Source organism: Callospermophilus lateralis, chromosome 3 (assembly GCF_048772815.1).
Source record: "Callospermophilus lateralis isolate mCalLat2 chromosome 3, mCalLat2.hap1, whole genome shotgun sequence".
NCBI classification, from domain to species: Eukaryota; Metazoa; Chordata; class Mammalia; order Rodentia; family Sciuridae; genus Callospermophilus; species Callospermophilus lateralis.
In genome coordinates this window covers 122,164,762-122,186,981 of record NC_135307.1, presented here as the reverse complement: position 1 = coordinate 122,186,981, position 22,220 = coordinate 122,164,762, and the positions used below count along the sequence as shown (strand labels likewise).

Below are 22,220 nucleotides of genomic sequence, written 5' to 3'. Positions count from 1 at the left end.
AATTCTTAATGAAATACTGCAAATTGTATATATTGAAAAGATAATGCATCATGATCAAGTGGTGTTCATCCCAAGGATGCAAGCTTGTTTCAATATATTGAAATCAATAAATGTAATTCATCACATCATAGATTTAAAGACAAGAATCACATGATTATCTCAATAGATACAGAAAAAGCATTTGTCAAAACACAGCACCCCTTCATGTTCAAAGCACTAGAAAAACTAGGGATAGTAGTAACATACCTCAACATTGTAAAAGCTATTCATGCAAAACCCCAGGCATCATTCTAAATGGAGAAAAATTAAAGCATTCCTTCTAAAAACTGGAACAAGACAGGGATACGCTCTTTTACCAGTTCTGCTCAGCATAGTCCTGGAAACTCTAGCCACAGCAATTAGAAGAAAGAAATGAAAGGGATGTGAATGGTAAAAGAAGAACTCAAAATGTACCTACTTCCTCATGACATAATCCTATATTTAAAAAACCCAAAAAACACCAGAAAACTTCTTGAACTCATAAACAAATTCAGTAAAATATCAGGATATAAAATTAACACCCACAAATCAATTGTGTTTCTATACATCAATGATGAATCCACTGAAAGAGGAATTAGAAAAACTATCCCATTCACAATAACATCAAAGAAAATAAAATATTTTGGAATCAAACAAAAGAGATGAAAAAACTCTTTTGTTGTTGTTGTTGTTGATGATGATGATGATGATGATGATGATAACGACGATGGAATTGCAGTTATCATCTTAACTTAAAATGATCTAGTTAGAATTAATGCCAACTAATTCTTGCAGTTTCTCCTAAATAATTATGTTCCTTTTCACCCATTTCATTTTATTATGGGCTACAAATTACATTTTATACATTGTATTCCTTTAGCATATATTTATAATTACTGCTTCATGCAGTTTTCATTTAAAACAGATGGAAGGATGAGTTACGTACAAAACATGTTTTATGCTGTGTTTTACATTTTTCTATATGGATTCCTTTACCAATGCTCTCCTCCTCCTCTTCTTCCTCCTCTTCCTCCTCCTCTTACTTCCTCTCCTTCTTCTTCCTCCTCCTCCTCCTCTTCTTTTCTCCTTCTTCTTTAGAATTCAAGATGTTGTCTAGTATACTTTCATTTCTTCTTCAGGGACTTCTTCTAGTAATTCTTTTAGGACTGAGGATGTAGCTCAATGATAGAGCTTCTGCCTATCATGTGCAAGGCCTTGTGTTTAATCCCCAGCCCTTCAAAAGAATAAAAATTTAAGTAATATTTGTAGGTAATGAACTCCTTCAGCTTTTGTTTACTTAGGAATGTCTTAATTTATTCCTAAATTTAAAGGAATTTTCCACATACAGAATTTTTCTTTCAACACCTTATATATGTCATCCCATTGCATTCTGACCTGCACAGTTTCTGGTAAGAAATTAGCTGCATATCTAATTGAAGACAACTGTATGTTAACAATTTACTTCTTCCTTGCTGCTTTCAAGATTCTCTTGGCCTGTGGCTTTCAACCACATTTAAAACAGTGTGTTTTACAATGTGTCTTACTATGAATCTCTTTGAGTTGACCTTATTTGGAGTTTGTGAGGACTCTTTGATATGTAAATTCATGTTTCTTCATCAGATTTGGGGGATTTTCTGCCATTATTCCTTTAAATAGTTGTTCTGGCTCCCTCTCCATCTCTCTCTCTCTCTCTCTCTCTCTCTCTCTCTCTCTCTCTCTCTTTCTCCTGTCTAAAACTCCTATAATATTTATATTGTTCTAATTAATGGTTCCCCACAGATCCCTTAGGCTCTATCCACATTTTTTTCTGTCTCTTCTCTTTCTACTCCCCAGACAAGATAATTTCAATTGTTCTATCTTCATGTTTGCTGATCCTTTCTTCTTTCTCTTCCAGTCTGCTATGAACCGTTCTACTTAGTTTTTCATTTCAGTTATTGTACTTTTCAGCTCTGAATTTCTTTTCAATTCCTTTTTATACTTTCTACACCTTTGCTGATATTATTTATGTTGATAGAGTATGCTCCTTATTTCCTTTTCCTATTTGCTATTTTTTTCCTTTGGCTAGTTGAGCATTTTTAAGATAGTTGTTTTAAAGACTTTGATAATCTGATATCTAAAGAGCCTCAGGGATAATGTCTATCAATTTACCTTATTCCTTTGAGTGGGCTATACTTCCCTGTTTCTTTGTATGCTTTGTGGCTTCTTTTGTTAATGAAATTATAATTATTATTATATTACTGATAGCTTCAGCAGTACATTGAAAATGTTTAGGTACATTTTCAAACATTTTTTCTGAGAGCAGTATTCCTTTTCATGTGGTCACTAAAGTCTCTGTTTCTTCATCATGTTCAACTAATGTTTTGACAGATATTTCCCTTATGCCAACAGCTTTGGAAAGAAAAAGAAACAGAAAAAGAAGAAAAATCCACAGAAGACAAAATTAAAAATTTCTTCCAGTCTTTTCAGATTGGCTCTTCACCAGGATACTCCATTGAAACTTAGCTGGGACTCCACCAAGGAATTTTTCCACATATAATATTTGTGGAAATAGGGCTGAAACTAGGGGAAAGTAGGGTCTTTTATGATTTTTTGAGCATGCATCTTGCCTTGATCATGTATGCAGCTTTCCAAATCCCATCATTCACATGGATACTTCTAGATATATCCATTTCCAAAGGAATCTATCCAAGATTTTGGTTCCAGAGCTTAGGAGTCTACTGTGTTTCTCAATCTGTAAGCTTCTGCCCAGGCATCTATAATTTGTCAGATTCCCTCAGAGTTTTCAAGAAATAACCACTACTTTTTCAGCCTGTGTTCTGAGATAGCCAAAAAAAAAAAAAAAAAAAAAAAAAGGAGCTTGTGTCAGTCCTTCAGTTATCCCCCATACAAGTTTAACAGAAACACACAATAATTTACAAGTAAGATCTACTCTTCTCCTTCTCAAACTAGGGACTACTTTTAAGATTAGTCTGCCATCACTTTATGATTGCCATCCTGCTGAGTAAGGAGTGAGAAAATTATAAGTAAAAATGCCACAAACTTTCCTATCATTTTCCAGTTATCTTGTACTTGATTCAGCATTTGCTTGGTTGCTATAAGTCTTTAACTGGTTTTCTGAGTTCTGGCAATTTTTTTTCCCTGACAGTTTCTGCTTGTTTTCCAACATTTCTGTAGGAGAACAAGAACATGGAACTTCTCATTTTACCATTTTGGTGAAATTGTTCCTGTGTAGTAAGCTATATTTTAGGGATTTTATTGAATTCATAGATCAATGGCAGGGGTGGGGGTCATCTTAATATTGTTGTTTTCTAATCCATGAACATTAACTGTCTCTCCATGAATCTAAATCTTCTTTATTTTCCTTCAGCAATATTTTTATTAGTTATATCTCACACTTATATCTTCTCACTTATATCTTCTATTAAGTTTAATCCTATAAATTTGATTATTGATGCTTTTGTGAATTTTATTTTCAGATGACTCATTACTAGAATACATAGACAGTTTATTTTGTGTGTTGATTTGTAATACTCTTTATTCACAGATATGACTGTCTACTTGGAAAAAAATTAAAATCTACAGTAAAATACCAGAACTAATAAGTGAATTTAGCATTATGCTAAGTAATGGAATGGGTCCGCTTATGTGATATGCTTGAAAAGGTTAAAGTATAGTGACAGAAAACCAATCAGTGATTACAAGTTGCTGGTGGAGATATGGAGGGGATAGAGGTGAAATAATAGAAATGTCCCATATCTTGATTATGCTAGTGGTGCATAATTTAATTTATTTGGAAAGACTCATAGATCTACATGCTATTTTTGTAAAATTATTAAAATATATAATTAAAATATATAAGATAATAGTGTTGAGCATTATGCAAACAACACTGTTTACAATGAATTGTGACATAAAAGAATGACAAAACAAGATTTATACTGTGGGCACAACTATGTAAAAAGACATGAAAAAAACTAGAAGTAAATACAGATAAATGCAAATGGATAACAAGGATTGTGTTATGGTCATTTTTTTTCAATTAATTTCTGAATTTTTAGCAATACATTTTTGCTTTGCAATAATGAAATACAGTCACCAAATCATAACAGATGTAAAAGCTGTCTTACAATAATTTATCTTACTTACTTTTATTTTTTTTAATATTTTATTTTTTAGTTACAGTTGACCCAATACCTTTATTTTATTTACTTATAATTATATGGTGTTGAGGATCAAACCCAGGGCCTCACAGGTGGTAGGGGATTGCTCTACTGCTGAGCCATAACCCCAGCCCCTATCTTCACGAATTTGCATGTCATCCTTGTTCAGGGGCCATGCTAATCTTCCCTGTATCCTTCCAATTTTAGTATATGTGCTGCCGAAGCAAGCACACCAGCCCCTATCTTACTTTTTAAAAATTCTCTCAAATTTTCTTCCCTATCTAACTTGCTATTAAATACATTATTGTTAAGCGGAAAACTGAAAGGTAATTAATTAATTCTGAAATAGAAATTTTTAAGATAAATTAATCCTTGATTTGGAACAATTAGCAGAAAAAAATGCATTTCCACTGATCAGAAATAAATCTTTCTATACAATATGAACCAAAAGTATATAATTTAAGTTTTTCAGTCTGACAGCCAATTGTATTTATCTATTATTTCCTGCATGCTGTTTTAAGATAAAAGGGAACATCAATGAAAACTTATCTGAGATTTGAGATTCAAAATTGCTATATTTAATTCAGCAAACAGAATGCCAAAGGTGGGGAGGGGGATGTAAAATATCATGTTTACTTTGTTTATGAAAAAAATTTATATATTGAACCAAAAAAAGGTTCATCTTGAACTTAGAAATTTTGTTTTGTGTCATTACAATTATGGATAGAATGTATTTCTTTAGATTAGGTGTATTCAGGCAGTAAAGGGATCAAAGTCCCCAGCCAGGTCAGACAGAGGGCAGCCCTGAGAAGCATCCATTAGATTTCTGGGACTGGAGATACAGAGGAGCCCAAGGTCTCAAAGCCAAGGGTCAGGCTACCACTCCAGTGAGGTCTGTTTTCTCTTCATTGTCTCTGTTGTTGATTCCCTGTAGTCGAAGACCTTTGTCAAAAGCAGATAAAAGTCATGACTAACCACACTGATGATTGAATGTCAAGTATTTTCTTTAACTTTTTAATCAGAAGAAACCAATAAGATGCAAAGAACCACACATATATGGACAATTAAGAATCCTGCACTGAACTTACAAATTGGTGCATAACTGGACAATGCATCCCACACACAGTGCAATTTTATTTCAAGAGACAAGAATAATTTGCTTTATCTTCAGTTTTATAATCAGTTGCAAATAAAAAAAAAAGATGCAGATGACCTGGAAAGGTCCCAGATATCACTTGGCTCCCGTAAAAGAAGTCTTTTAAGTCTTTGCAAAATTTTTCACAACTTTTCCCCCATTACCCTTCATCTTTGAGGTAGGGAGCATCTAATGTGGCTCCCAATAAGCTGCCTCCTGGTGTTCACACTCTTGTTTAATCTCATCCTCTTGGATGTTAGCTGAACCTAGTGACACATTTCTATCAAACAGAATAATGTATTCACGCCTAGTCCACAAGAAATACATTCCAAGATTCTTAGTGGATGCCTGAAACCACAGAGAGTACCAAACCCTGTATATACTACTGATATATAAATGTCTATGATAAAGATTAATTTGCAAATTAGGCACAATAAGAGATTAACAATGTTAATAATAACAAAGTAGAACAATTATAACAATAAACTGTAAATTATGTGAAAATGGTCTTTCCTTCAACATATCTCACTGTACTGTACTCATCCTTTTTCTTTGATGATGTGAGATAATACGATGTCTGTGTGATAAGATGAAATTAGGTGAATGACGGAGGCATTGTGACAGTGTCAGGCTACCACATGTGGTTTAATTAATTCAAGCATTGCAATTCAGTGGCAATGGACTTGATAACTGAGACGACTCTCAAGTGACTAATGGGCAGGCATCGTACAGTGTGGATATGTGATTGACATCCTTCGGGGGAGACACAGCGAGATTTCATCACACTACTCAGAACAGCACGCAACTTGAAACTTATGAGCTGTTGATTCCTCAAATTTTCCATTTAATTTTTTTTCAGTGAAACCAAAAATAACAGGAGATGGGAAGTCTACAGCGCAGCAAAAGTGATGGGTGTTGGGGCTGGATTGTGGCTCAGTGATAGAGTGCTCATCTCATATGTGTGAGGCACTGGGTTTGATCCTGGGAGCCACATAAAAATGTTTTTTAAAAAGTATTTTGTCCATCTACAATTAAAAATATATATTTTTAAAAAGTGATGGGTATCACATCTATGATTAAGTTATATGAGACTGTTTCTCATACCTCCCCTGCTGAAATGGCAAGAACTCAGGGCAGCCTTCAGCTGACAGTAAGCAAGAAACAGAAGCTGTCAGCCCACCAGCCCAAGAGGTGCTGAATCTGGCCATCAACCAAATGAGTATGGAAGCAGATTCTGCCCTACTTGAAACTTGAGATGCTGTGTCCCTAACTGACAACTTGTTCACAGTTGGTAAGACCCTGAGCAAAGGACCCAACTAACCCATACCCAGACTCCTGACCCACAAAACTGCAAGAAAATGCACGTGTATTGTTTTCCACTGGTAAATTTTGGAGTAATTTGCTACATGGCAATGGATAACTAATATATTCTCCCTTCCTTCTTCTTACATATCTGTAACCTGCCTTGTTTCACAAAGATTTAACAGCATTAAGATAACACTAATCCATATGTTCATTAAACTCTTAATAACATAACTGATCCAAGGAATCAACTCTGGGTTTCCTGTGAGTCCCAGAACAAAGGGGACACCACAGGCTATTACTTTTGCCTGTTTCATTCCTGCACAAAACCAAGCAGCATGTGAACAGGTGGCAAGAGAGCTTCTCTCTGAGAGCTAAAAAATATTATTACATCCTTTTATGGTTTGGGTATGAAGTATCCCCAAAAATATCTCATGTGTTAGATAATGCAGCAATGGTCAGAGATGAAATGATTAGATTTTAGAGCTGTAATCTCATCATTATAATTACATTAATTATATTCAATTATAATCAAAGATAATGTTCTCCAGTTCTATCCATTTTCCTTCAGATGACATGATTTTATTCTTCTTTATGGCTGAATAAGATGATGATGTATGTGTGGATTAATAATTTTAATGGACTACTGGGAGGGAACTGTAGACAGGTCAGGCATGGCTGAAGGAAGAAGGTCACTAGGGGCATGCCCTTGGGGTTATATTTTGTCCTTGGATCTCACTCTCTCTCTTTCTCTTTTTTCTGGCTGCCATGAACTGGGCAGCCGTCCTCTGCCAAACACCCCTTCTATCATGACAGTCTGCCTCACCTCATTCAGTTGTGGACTGAAACTCTGAAACTATGAGCCCAAAATGAACTTTTATTCCTCTAAGTTGTTCTTGTCAGTTGTTTTGATCATAGTGATAAAAAGCTGACTGACCTATACCCCCAAGGGACCTTTTCAACACAATTTTAAGCAATCTACTTGTAACATCTCACAGCGTTGTTTGATTTGCTCATTCTCTTCAAAACCAAACTTGTAATAAACTAGTTAAATCCACAGAGACTAAAGGATTTGCTGGGATTTGCATACCTAACAACTCCCACTTTGTTTGCCTGCACTAGGGTTAAAAGACTCATACATCTTATCACTCAAGTAAGAATTTGTTCTTTCAAATTTTCCACCTACTTTCATGAATAAGAAGGGGAAAATGTAATAAAGCCCTTAAGTAACCTTTAGATTGTGCTGGGACCCTGCATTCACAGCCATCAGGCAACACAGCCACATGGGTGTCCAGGAGTGTGTCATTTGGGGGGTGCTTGAGGGGCTTACCTAGGTGTGCATGTGAGTCGCAGCCTATGTCCTTCATACTCACAAACATACCAGCTGACCCTTCTCCTGAGAGCTCACGCCATGGTTGGGTTGAGCACAATTTTCTCGGGTTCTGCTGTGAGCTGCCTGGAGGTTTCTGGTTCACTGCTGCTCCACCTCCTGGAAGTGCTGCTGCTCCTGCGTGTTCACACCGGCAGGCATAGGGGGCACCCTTAAGTGGGGCCCTACTCCCTGAAGGCCTCCTCAAAGAAGGGGTCTTCAGCCATGACCACTGCCTCCTGGTTGGCATCACCATCTGAGCCCAGTCAGCTGGTCCCCAGCCTCCCTTCCCTACCCCAGCACTCCTGAGGTCGAGCTGTGACTCAGCAGTGGGCCCTTCTGCCCTAATGGGGACAGCCCCCAGGCTAATTCCCTGACCCTCTATCTACTTTCTGTCCTCTTCTTGGAGAAGGTGGGAATTCCTTGCTTTGGGCTCACATGGGGACAGAGAGCCTGGGAGAGCCTTCTGATCTGACTGCTCCAGCAGGTAGCTGCCACAGCCATCAGACATGGGCAGGGGCACACTCAGGGCCCCCAAACTCATCTGCCACAAGAAGTAAGGCAAAGAATTTGGAGAATACAGCCAGGCATGGTGGCACATGCCTGTAATCCCAGTGACCTGGAAGGCTGAGGAAGGAAGATCGTGAGTTCAGAGCCAGCCGCAGCAACTTAATGAGGCTCTGAGCAACATAGCAAAGACCCTGTCTCTTAAATAAAATATAAAGAGGGGTATGGATGTGGCTCAGTGGATAAGTGTCCCTGGGTTCATTCCCTAGTACAAAAAAAGCAAAAAAAAAAAAAAAAAAAAAAAAGAAGAATTTGGATTTTGGTTTGTCTGGCTTTTTTTGCAGCAAAGCCTTTTCCTCAAAATTGGGGGCTGGACAATCCTGATGCCCTCTGCCCACCGCCTACACACCCTACACACACACACACACACACACACACTCACTTACACACACATACACCAGATCCCCAAAGGTACTTTGGACCCCATCTCTTCCTACCAGGAGTCCCAGCTATCGGATGTCTCTTTCAGCCTTTGCCATTTCTTACTCATTCTGACTCTCATGAGTAGAAGCAACAGCACTCAGTGTACAGGCTGTCAAATCTTCCGTGGTCCTACTGGCCTATCCTCCAACTGTCATATGACTCTTCTGTCCTCTCCCCTTGACTCAGCCCACAACGTTCCCAGGTCTTCAAGTGTAAATCCAAAGTTCAGTGTGTCCAGTACAGTGAGATGCCAGCCTCGCACCCAGCTCTATCCAACCTGAGCCACAGCCCTTCCTTCCTCTCCTTTCACCTCGTATCATGAGCAAGCTATGCCATCAACACAGACCAAACACATTTGTATATTTCCACAATGTTGGAATTTATTGAATAACGATAGATTCACAAGCTACACCACTTTCAGTGGTTGCAATTTACCAAATACTTATGGGTCACCTGATAGTCAGAAGCCCAGTGAACACAAGTTCTTTTATTCCATTCCAATCTTAATTTTTAACATCTACAACACTCAAGTCACACATCATCCTTCACATAAAGATACACACACACATCAAAGAAAGACTAAGAAGATGTTAAGGCAGCCATACCATAAGGTTACAGGATACTGTGCCAAGAGCACAGGCAGATGCAAAGCCCTGAGTTCAATCCTCAGCACCACTAAATAAATAAATTAATTAAAATGTGCACAGGCAGAGAGCAGATACAAATCAAAGAATCAAAAAATCACTGTAGGTGATCAGATAAGGGTTTTAAGGAACCAGTTCCTCATAGCTGTTAAGGCAGAGGATACCTTAGAATGGGCCTCGTGTAGTTGTTATGGGCAGGAGAAACCATACTGGTTCTGAGGACAGAACCAGAGGTTTGTCACTGTGGCTATTTTCCTGGGCAAGGCTCATGACAACTGTCCAGGTGACAGGGTCAGGAGGACACCATGTCCAATCTTGGTGGGCTCCTCCTTCTACAGGTCTTAGGTGAGGGGGTTATATCTGGTGAGGTTGATAAGCTCCTGTGTCTGGTGTTTCTGATATGATTTGAGATGCCCCTGTGTCTAGGTGTGCCTTTGTTTGATAAGTTGGCACAAATAAGTTATTTATCAATTTGTGTGGGCAGATGGTGGTTGCTTACTTGTACGAACATGATATAGAGTCATTCTACCTTGGCCCTTGTGCTCAAAATGGAGTAACTCATGGCAAACTACGGCTTTACAAAGCGGAGTAATTCAGGGTTAGGCACAGACTGACAACTACTGCTGTTCTATACATTATGAAGTAACTCAGAGCAGGGCACAGCCTGTTCTCCACACCTATAATCCTGCAGGGTCATGTGCTGATTGTGTTAGGGGACAAATCCATCATCACTTCCCCATCAGTACACACACACACACACACACACACACACACACACACGCGCGCGCGCGCGCACACAGAGTGCTAGATGAGTAGTAAATAAGAACTGCCCGGACCAGGCACTCAGGCCCAAAGTGCCCTGCACTCCTCTGTCTCTTCTTCTGCTGGGATCGGTGCACTGGCCCCGGGCAGGGCCTTGGCTCAGCAGATTCAGCGGGAATTAGATGCTCACCAGCAGCTCCAACAGGTGTCCCCATGAAATGGGCATCTCCCATGGTCACACTCCATCCCACCTAGCTCTTCCTCCTCTGTTAACCAGAAGAGGAAGGATGTGGCACCTTCCATAAATTTGGAGAGAGCCTTTTTCCCTGAACTCTCCTCTTTCTCCCCTCCTGACCAAGGCAGCCTCCATCTCTCTAATAGAACCTCTGCAGAGGCCAGACCTGGTGACCTAGGGACATCAGCTAAATTGGGCCCCACAGAAGACTTGTGGTCTCTCTGAGGAGTGCATCCTGAGCATAACAGGCTAAATTTACCAAATAAAAATACAAGAGGCCCAGTTAAATTAACTACAAGCACTTCATTTTTATTTTTTACTATTAATTGTGGTAAAATACACATAACAAATTTATCATCCTAATCATTTTAAGGCGAACTGTTCAGTGGCATAAAGTCCATTCATAATACTGTGCAGTCATCACCACCATCCACCTCCAGAACTTGTTTTGCAAAACTGAAATTCTATATCTATTCAATAATTCCCTCCTGCCACACTCACAGCCCCTGGAAACCACGATTCAGATTCAACGTTCTGTCCTTATTAATTTGACTCTGGGTACCTCATATAACTGGAGTCATACAGAATTCCTTTTTGGATTATTTCACTCAGCCTAATGTTCTCAAGGTTGCTCATGTGGCAATACGTGTTAGAATGCCCTTCCCTTCTTAAGGCTGGCTAATAGTCTACTATGTGTATAAGCCACGTTTTGCTTATATGTCCATGTACCTGGACACTGGGGTTGCTTTCGCCTTTGGCTATTGTGAATCACGCTGTTATAGACAGGAATGTATAGATCTTTCTTTGATAACTTGTGTCTTAGTCCATTTGTGCTCCTATAACAAAATACCTTGGGCTGAAATTTATTTCTTATAGTTCCAGAGACTGGGAAGTCCAGGATCGAGGCACAAACATTCCGTGTCCAATGGGGAGCCTTCTTGTTGTGTCCTCATATGGCAGAAGGTGGAAGCACAAAAAGGACCTAGCTAGGTTCTCTCCATTCCATTAAAGGTCAACGACCCCATTTAATGAGTGCTCCAACCTCATGACTTTATCATCTCCTAAAAGCCCATCTCCCAATACTGTCATGTTGGAGTTCATGAATTCTGTAGGGGACACAACATACCAACCACCGCACCCTGTTTTCAGTTCTTTGGGATATGTACCCAGATGTGGAATTGCATGATCATACAGTAATTTCACTTGTTTTTGTTTTCTTTGTTTGGCACCAGGGATTGAACCCAAGGGCACTTAACTGAGCCACATCCCCAGCCCTTTTGATTGTTTTATTTTGAGACAAGGTCTCAATAAGTTGCTTAGGGCCTCACTAAGTTGCTGAGGCTGGCTTTGAACTCACAATCCTCTTGCCTCAGTCTCCTGAGCCATGGGATTACAGGCGTGTGCCACCATGTCCAGCTTGCAATTACACTTTAAATTTTAATTTAAAATTCCAATTTTAATTTTTTTGAGGAACCACCATACTTCTTTCCATGGTGCTGAGCCACTGTACATTCTCACCAACAGTCTGTGCACAGTGTTCCCATTTCTCCACACCCTCACCAGTACTTGTTATTTTCTGATTTTTGATAGAAGCCCTTCTAATTAGTGTAATAATACAGATGATCTTTTAATATAAGTAATTTTTCCTAAAGTAATCCTTGTTCATCTGAAATTCAAATATACCTAGGCATCCTGTATTACATTTGGTGACCATGGCAGAACATGGGGTATCATTCTGATCCTGCTATCTATTAATGGGATGTTAGCAGATTTGAGGTAACAGGTTTAGAGGAGTACATCCTCTGGGGCTTCCCCTCCTCAGAACCATGGGGACCTATAGGGATGACCAGGTAAGGATTAAAAGCCAGTGGAGCACAGCCAGCCAGAAAGACCCCTATATCAGCCAGTGGCCAATTCAGCCCCACATGCAGAGTGCAGCCAAGACAAACAGCCCACCCAGCCTGCCACCCACATGGTGGGCACGAGGTTGTGTGTTTGTGTTCTGCGGCATTAGCTGATATACCAGGAAAACTCAGGGAAGGCCAGAAGAAAGGGTTCTAGCCACTGGCAGAAAGACAAACTAGTGGTATATTCATATAACGAATTTTTTTGCAAGCAGTTGGAATGAACAAACAAGATCTATAAGCATCATCATAAATAAATCTTAAAAACACTTTGGGCAAGCAGAACAACTCGAAGTTTTACCATTTCAAATGAGAGCACAAACATGCAGTAAAAGTCTGAGCACACACATCAGCAGAAGCCCCCTGGCAACAACATCCTGAGCAGGATTTATCACCCCTGGGGATGCGGGTTCCCAGATTTGCAGGGTAATGACTATGTTCTGGCGCAGGCAGGCATAGACACTCAGAAGATGCTACTTTTATTATTAAAAGGATATGTGAAACAAAAATTGTGAATCTGAGATGTAAGCATTGACATGAAAAATCTATTTATTGCCTTTACATCAGTAAACATTTAAATATTTATCAAAAATGTGTATTTTTATGATAACCTAGATTTTTCTGACATGAAAAACTAATAGTCAACTAATTTATTTGCTACATATACATATATAGAAGTAAAGCATGTTCTCAGATATATATGTGTGTGTGTGTGTGTGTGTGTGTGTGTGTGTATTCCCAAAACCATGGAGTACTTTAAATAACATGTGAAATGCAAGTTTTCATACCACAAGCTCCCTTTCCTATTTTTTTTAATCTTTGGATCTAAGTTTGTCCTATTTTAGAAATATCATTTATCCAAAAATGGGCCAGGAAAATGATCTAATACTGGAAAGATTCTGGCAAAAATTTTAGAAAGTCCCCCATACACCCCCCCCCAAAAAAAAAAGAAAGAAAAGCAGGGGACCTATGTCCATAGAAATTCAGTAGTTGTGAATTCCACATTTATAAGATAGATTATTTTTTAAACTCACCTCCCTTCTGTGAGGAATGAGTCCAAATCCTGGTGCTCAGGAGCCCAGCGGCTTTGCCTAGCAGCCTGGCTGGGGTAGGAGCTTGAGGAGTCTGCCCAGCTGTGTTGGAGGTTTCTGGTGGTGGGTCTGGCAGTCCCCAGCCTCCCAGGGCCTGCACAAGTTGGAGCAGATGTCTGATGTAGCTCCACCTCCAGTGCACCAGAAGCCAGCCTGCCATCTTTGTTCTCTAGATGCATGTTCTGTTGCCAGTCTTCTCTCTAGGATCAACCAGAAAGAAACTACTGTTGATGAAAAGTAGACTGGGAATATTGCATCTTGGGAAATCTGAACCACTGGATGGTACAATAGGAAGGTCACTTATAAAGAGGTCCTTCCAGTGTTCCACCATTTTAATATCACACAGAAAACAGTGTATGCCTTCTCCAAGGATAAACAGTTCAGTACATTTCATACTAGCAATGTTCAACAAGAGGGCATTAGTTAAGTGAATATTCAACAACAGAGTTTTAGGTAAGTAAATTGTGAGATGTTCATGGTATGAAATATTGGGCAACCATAAAAATGATTTAAAGGGATATTTATTGATATTGGGAAATATTATGGATATGAAAATTACAACTGACACACTGTGATATTTTTGTTGAAGTAAATACATATTAGTTACATGTATAGAACAGAAAGCCAAAAAGACACACCCTCCAAAACATAGCCACCTCTGGATGGTGAAGGTACAGATGATTGGGGGCTTTTTTCTTTGTCTATGCTCTGGTTTTTACACTTTTTGCATCTAGCAAATTAATATCTTTGAAATAATAATACCTGTTACAAGAATAAGAAAATGTACTATACTTGGAAGGTTATGGTGTCCTACTTTCAAGCATTACTATTTTATTTTATATTTTACATTTTCCAGCCTCCCATAACCCAGCAAGGACCTTTGGTTTTGCAGCAGCCTGGTTCACTAACAAGCATTTTTGTTCTGAAGCCAAGGATCACTGTGCACTTTGATTGAATAGGATTTATACCATTGAGAAACAAAGGAATGTGCTGGGGCTAGGGTTAGCACAACACACACATCCATCACTCCCTGTTGCCTGATTTGTACACAACATTCTCAATACCCCATAAGCCCAGGATTCCCATGGACCCAAGACTGGTGGGCATTCAACAAGACTCAAAGGAAATACAGGTAATGTATGTGATGTCTACAGTTGAGTAGGCTGGTGCTATCGTTAGATCTAGAATGTCCCACAAAGGCCCATGTATGTTAAAGGCTTGGTTCCCAGTCCATGGTGCTATTGGTAGATGGTAGAACCTGTAAGAGGTGAAGCCTCAAAGAAGATGATGGGACCAAACCCCATCTCTTTCCCTTTCTGGCCATGAAGTGAGCTGTTTTTCTCTGCCATATGCTCTGACCATGATGTACTACCCCAGACCCAAAGCAACAGGGCCAAATGATCATGGACTGAAACCTCTGAAACTTTGAGCCAAAATAAATCTTTTCTCACGGTAAGTTGATTATCTCAGGTACAAGCTATAGTGACAGAAAGCAATTAATGCACACAGAGCACTGACAGCAAGAGGCCACACTTTCTAACAGAGCCAGAACTTATTTCAAATACAAAGATATTGGCACTGAAAGAAACCCAACTGAGCAGAGAAAACTACATCCTTCTTACTGTTGATATTTCTCTGCTTTAACCAATCACATGCTGAAAATAGCTTACAAATCAGTAAGTCAATGGCACACAGTGGTAGAATGTACTTGTGTCAATCGTGAAATAAAAGCAATTGAATTAGATTTATGCAATGCTTCCACCATCTGGTAAGAGCGAAATACATATACACATACAAGCTACAAAAGACAAATCGTGAGATCTTATTGATTTCACATATGAGTTAATTGCTCCAATATTTGCATTTAAAACTGAAATTGTACAATGTGAGGATGACAACTTCAAGGTCAGGAACAAGGTAAAGATGTCCCCTTACCACCCCTATTCAACATAGTACAGAAAATTCTAACCAGATAATTTTAATATAATTCTAATTTTGTAGACATTGTTTTAAATTTTGTAATTTAACCTATTCACTACTTCCATCATTCTGTGTATTGTGAAACATTATATAATGTAAATTTCATGGAAATCTAGATTAAAATACATAAACCTTCTCATTAACCTTTAAATTTTGTATCATGTGCAATGTGATTCCTGCATCTTCAAAATATTTGCTGAATAACTGAAATTTTGTTTTTTTATTGGCCATAACTTTTAGGGAAAAAAATCTCTTTGATAATGTGATTGGGGGGAATCACCAGTTGATTTTTCTTTCTTCAATGTAGACTTAATAGACACCTATTTATATATATAGTTAGAGTAACTGTGATGTCACTGTATACCACAAAAATGTGACTTATAACTATTGCCATAAAGTCACAATAATGGTACGATTTTTTAAAAAAAATAGGGCAATGGGGCATGAAAAGAAAATAAAGACACACTCATAAGAAAATAAGAAATAAAACTGTCCTTATTCACTGATAGCATGATTTTCTGCATTAAAAATAAAAAAGATTCTACTGAAAAAAAAAATTAGTGAGCTCATCAAGGTCATAGGACACAAAGTAAATATTTAAAATTCTGTAATACTTCTACTTACTATCAATGAATATGTTGACACCTAAATGAAAAATACAACATCATTACAACTGCTCAAAAACAATTAAATATTTACATAAGCATCTAATAAAGCATGTATATGACTCATGCCCCAAACTCCACAACACTGATGAAAGAAATCAAAGAAGATCTGAATAAACTGGGAGGCACCCCATTCATGAAGATTCCATACAGGAAAGATGTCAGTTCTTCTTAATTGAAATACAGACTTAAAGCAGCACCAATCAAAACTCCAACAAGAGGTTTTCAAATATAAACAAGCTTATCCTAAAATTTATTTTTTATATAGGAAAATAGCAAAGGGTCTAGAATGTCTAAAATATTTAGGAAAAGGAAGAATAAAATGAAAGGAAGCAGTCCACCCAATTAAAAGATTTACTTAAGGGCTACAGTCACCAAGACCAGTGATAGGACACAACATGTGTTGTAATTTTTATTGTTATGATTTCCATTTTTTTAAGTCTTTCTCTGGCAGATGGCCTTAAGACAAAATAGCCTCTCTCTAGGGGAGCCCTGAGAAAGGGAAAGGTAGATTTGGGTGGGTAGGTCAGATGAGACAGGAAAACCAAAAAGCAGAAGATCAAAATGTAAAAATTATTACTCACAGGTCCAAAAGACTTAGGAGTGCTGGAGGTCTACAGCAAATCTAGAAATGGGGGGCGGGGCGTGGGACTGTACTTTGGGTCACACTTGGGTATCATGCCTCAGGCATTGCCTTGGGGCTGTTGATTAGCTAATTTAAAGAAAACTGGGTTTGTGGTCAGCGAGATGAGGAGCAAGCAGGCTGTACTGCAAACTCCCAAACAAGAAGGGGAAGTTTTAGCAAGGATAAAGGTACAAGTGGGTTTCCAACAACTTAACTTCATGGCCTAAAAGTTGAATCTGAGGCAGCAACTGTCTTAGATAAACTTATGACAACACAGATTAATGAATTCAAACAAAAGACCCAGAAATAGAGGCCCCCACATATGCCAAACTGATTTTTACAAAAGTGCAAAAACACCTCAGTGTTAGAAAATCTGTTCAACAAATGGTGCTGGAGTCACTGGACATTCCATAGACAGAAAAAACAAACAAACTTCAGCTAGGTCTCACATCTCAGGGAAAAACTAACTCAAAATGGGTCACAGACAAAAATATAAAAGATTAAACTACAAAATTTTTAGAAATAAATAAATATTCAAGATCTTAGGCCAGTAAGCAATGAGTCTCAAGCTTGACACTAAAAGCACAATCCAAAAATGGAATTTTTAGAAATTAGATTTCACCAAAATTAAAATATTTTGCTCTGTAAAAGACTTGATTAGGAAGACAAAAAGTCAAGCTACAGGCTGGGAGAAAATATCTGCCAATAACATACCCAAATATATAAATAACTTGTAAAATTCAATGGTCAAAATAATTAGAAAATGAGCAAAGACATAAAGAGACATTTCTCTGAGGAAGATATATTAGATGACAAATAAGCATGTGCAAACATTCTACATCATGAACCTCTATAGGAAAATGTAAAAAAAAAAAATGAAAGAGAATACTAGGCAATTATTATATGTCATGTTCAGTTTTTAGGAGTATTGGAGTATGCTCTGATTTTTTTTGATAACACACCCTGAATAATCAAAATAAATTGTCATGATGTTGGCATTATGTTAAAAAAAAAAAAACTAAGATGAGTTATCACTGCATCTATCAGAAGGGCTGAGATAGAGATACCAGCAAATGCTGACAAGGATGCCAAAAGACCAATCAGCCAAACATTACCAATGGGAATGTCTAGTGATACAACCACTCGGGTAAGCAGTTTGGCAGTTTCTTAAAAAGTAAAATTGTAGGACCATGTCAATGTCAATATTTTAGAAGATGGAAGATTAGAAGCACCCAGGCAGTTATTCATCTGACAGAAGATTAATATCCTGAACAAATAAAGATCTCAATAAATTTAATACCAATAGAACAAGTAATCCAGCCAACAAATGGGCAAATGAGTTGAACAGACATTTCTCAAAAGAATGATGTCAATCATTTCCAAGCAAATACATGGAACTGGAGATCATCATGTGAAGAAAGGGAGACTCAGAAAGATAAGAATTACATGTTTTCTCTCATAGTTAGTTGGAATCTACAGAAAAAGAAAAAAAGGCAACATGAATGTAGTAGGGGAACTATTCGGGAAGGAGAAGGAGGCAGATAAAAGAGGGTAATAGGGAGGGTGGATACTTTCAAAGCACATTATATGCGTGTATGGAAATTTCACAATGAAACTCATTATTTTGTACAATTAACATGTGCTGATAATTATAATTAAAAATGTCAATTAAGAAAGGAAAATGAAAATTGTGAGCTGGGGGTGTAGATCAGTGGTATAGCTTGTACTCAGCATTGTCAAAGCCCTGGGTTCATTCCTGCAGCTTCTTCACCCAAGTCAGCACCAGCTTGTGCCCCCTGCTGACATTTGCCCACTTCCTGCTGCTTTCTCTGGGACACTGCAGGCTCTGCTCACCCAAAGGTCCCTTTCTTAGCCATGCATTCCTCATCCAATTCTTCTGAACACATTCTCAATCTTCCTGTTCCAATGGGCCATCACCTTTCTGAAGCAACTCATCCTCTGGGGAACCCCAACCTTTGAACTGTCTCTTAGGGACCCAATTCCCCAGCCCATGGCCTGTCTTCTAGGGGGATTTCAACATCTTAGCACCTAGCCCATCCTCCATGGGAACCCTTCCATAGACCCACAGTCCTTAGATCCACAGTCTGGGCCCAGCTTTGTTCCATTGGCCCCCGTGTGCCTGACCTGCAAGGACATGTAAGAATTCACTCCTGAGGACTGTGCAGAGAACCTGGCCTTTGCACATGGGGACAGCCCACTTCAGACTGACCACAGACTGCAACAGATACCTGCAATCAAGAGAAGGACCCTAGGATCACTGTGCTCCCAAATAGGTCCAGGGCACCCTCCTGAGCCTGGGCTTAGCCAAGACCACCTTCTGGACAAGAATCACACCAGAATGACCAAGTCGTTACCAAATTTTAGGAAAAAAAAAAATTAAAAATTGTGACTTTTCAAAAATAAAGCAATAGATGGCTTAGACCCAGTGGAATCATCCAGCCTTCACATTTGACTTGAATTGTCCATCTTGGCTGCTGTCCACCCTTCTTCTAGCTCCGCTTTCTTCTCCACCAGTCTTGTAGCAGTCTCTGCTTTCTTCCTACCTCCCTCCAGACCTTGGCCCCTCTTGCAGCTCCTTCTGTTGCCCTTGTCTCTCCCAAACCCTCCACACCCTGCCCCAGGCAGTGCTATTTAGCTGTTTACGCTCCTCCTGCAGATGTGCCCAGGGCATGGTGGAGAGGCTTGTTGGAAACATAGTGCTGAGTACAAGTGTGGACAGAAACAAAGACACAGCAATGGGGACACTGGGCAGAGCCCTGATACCTGCCACTGCTGGAAAAGGATCTGATGCTACTTCTGGGCTTCTCCATTTGGTGAGCAGCCATCCTTGGCTGTTCTGTTGGAAGAGAATGACCCAACAACTGAAGTGTTTAAAAAAAAAAAAAAAAGAAAGAAAAAGAAAAGGCTCAATAAAAGCTGTGCTTTCAGATGCTCAAAACAGGCCTGAACACCCTGAGTCCTGCCCAAGGCCTGCACATTCCAACTCCTTTCCAAGGCTGGGCAGCCCCAGCTCTTCCTAATGGCACTGAGAGAATTAAGCTAGGGTTTCTGGACATAGGGTTGTTGGCATTTATGGAACATTTATTTAGGAGGCATGAGGAACAGGAAGCAGAAGGGTAAGGAGGGGTCCAAGGAACTGCCCTTGTTTTTCCAGCCCAACAAGGCCATACCTAAACAATCTTCTCCTTGGTGCTCTTGCCAAGTACACAAACTGATGAATGCAAGACTGGCATTTGACTACAGAAGCAGCAACATAATCATGTGGAAAGTAAGTTCTTCATAAATGTTAAGATTCCTTTTCTTTAAGTTCTTTAGTCATTTGACTTAATACAATAATGAAGAGAGAAGGAACGAGTATATAGACTGCTGCAAACTTTGTTGTTAAAAAGAAATCCCTCCAGCCAATTCGCTCCTTCTGTGAACAAAATCTTATGTCCTAAGAAAACACCCTAGTTATTGACTGTTCCCTTCCACATACATCACTGCTCAGTCCCAAAGCTTACCTCTCTGTGTGGAATTGCCCAGGTAGCTCAGTGTGCAGGGCACTTCCTGGGTCTCAGAGGGCATGGCTGTATTCTCAGGTGTGTGTCTGTGTCCCTTGCACACCTGGGTGTGTTCGATGCACACTTTCCAGTTCAAGAAGCCCTCATAGTAGTCAGGTGAAGCCCTAGGGTGAATAGGTCCAAGGAGGCCCGCCCAGGAGTCAGTCTCCTCCTCAGGCTGTCCTGGGCAGAGACACCAGCACCCCACGGAGGGCAGCATGGGCTCGGCAGTTCCACTGTCCCATTACAGGCCAGGATTCAGACCATGGGTCTGATCATTTTCCCCTCCAGATGGATTTTGCTACATGTGAACTTAGTTAAAAGTTCCTAGACAATTTGACCAAAGAGAATGGTTTCTTAAACCCTTCCATAATTCCTATTTTAAACAGCCTCCTTCAAGCCTGGGAGGAGAACTGCTTGACCAGGGTTGACCCTTTGCTCTATGCCTAGGGCCAGAGGGGTACTTTGATGTGGGAAGCACTCACCTGGCCTCTAGGGACAGTGGCAGTGCATCTCTGTGGGGAAGAAAGGGACTGGCGCGTTCAAATGCACAGCTTAGGAGGGTCTTGACCACTCGGCCTCGCTGCCAGCTCTCTCTTGGATTGGCCTCTTCAATGAGCTTCCAAGTGCAGAAGAGGCCTTTCTGCTACCCCAGCTTTTGGCAGGGGAATCCCTCCCCACTATCATTATCCTGGAATTACTTAGTCCGCCCTGATGCCCTGCACATGGGCCACAATCTAAAACAAGCCAGCTTTCTGAAGGTGGCAGGTGGGGCGGCACCACACAAATTCTAGGAAGTGCCTCTGCACACTCTCTAGACAGGCAATGAGAAACAATGACAGAATTAGTAATCAAACCTGGGAAGAGAGAGAGGGAGGGATAGGGAACACAACAACCAAGAAATTGTAGAGGTGAATGCAGCTAGCTGATCATAGGAGCATTCAGAGATCAGGATTATGAAGGCTATTTCCAAGGGAATTGGAAAAGGGGCAACTTCTCTACTCCAGTTCCACTTTTCCTTCCTCCCACCTTTCTGGCATCTCTGTCTGGTATCTCTTGTCTCTTTCCAGGCCAACCTTCCCCATCTCCAGTTCAAAACAAAATAAAACCTTCTTTTCTTCCCTCTCCCAAGAGGCCTTATCCTCACATCACAGGGCAACCCCTACTCCAAGCTCTCTTCAGCAGCCAAGACCACTAGGTCCAGAAACCCTCTTGTCTCTATGGACTTAAAGGTGCCCAAAGGACCCAAAGTTTGAAGTCATTCCTAGATCTTTCCTGGGACCCCCACAACTGATCACACCATCAGCACGCACCATTAACCAACTGAGAGTACTCCCCATGAGTCACCTTTCCTCTGCAAACTCATCGCCTGCAAGTACCTCCCTGCCTTGGCCAGACAGGCACCTCTCAGCAGGGAGACTCAACAGGGGCTTTCTTGAACACTTTAGTTGCTCCCCACCACCCAGCCCACACTGATCTTTCCAAAATGTACATCTGATCATTTAGCTTCCAGCTTAAAACTTTCCCTGTCACCTGCCACTCCTATATAGAAACAAAGAGCCAGATGTCCCAGGTCGGGGCACTGCTGGGTCTCTAGGGGCAGTCAGAGTCTCCCTCTTCCCAGTAATTCCTGATGCCTTCAGACCTCAGCTAACTCCAGAGAAGTCATCCTTTCTCAAAGAACAAGAACAATATTGATACTTTTTTTTCAGCTAACTCCAGAGAAGTCATCCTTTCTCAAAGAACAAGAACAATATTGATGCTTTTTTTTTTATCA

The 22,220-nt window shown here is 39.9% G+C and overlaps 1 protein-coding gene and 1 non-coding gene across 2 annotated transcripts in view; both read right to left on the bottom strand.

The window, feature by feature from the left end:
* The window catches only part of Oca2 (OCA2 melanosomal transmembrane protein), a 320,901-nt gene extending 307,112 nt beyond the window's left edge, over positions 1 to 13,789 (bottom strand). Inside the window, exon 1 of the mRNA XM_076849417.2 lies at positions 13,554 to 13,789. Within this exon, the coding sequence (XP_076705532.2) occupies positions 13,554 to 13,789 (236 nt within the window). The remainder of the gene's footprint in view (positions 1 to 13,553) is intronic.
* LOC143395989 (U6 spliceosomal RNA) lies at positions 4,300 to 4,409 on the bottom strand. The gene has a single exon (XR_013090892.2). It is a non-coding gene; the product is annotated as a U6 spliceosomal RNA (small nuclear RNA).
* Positions 13,790 to 22,220: the final 8,431 nt, after the last annotated feature.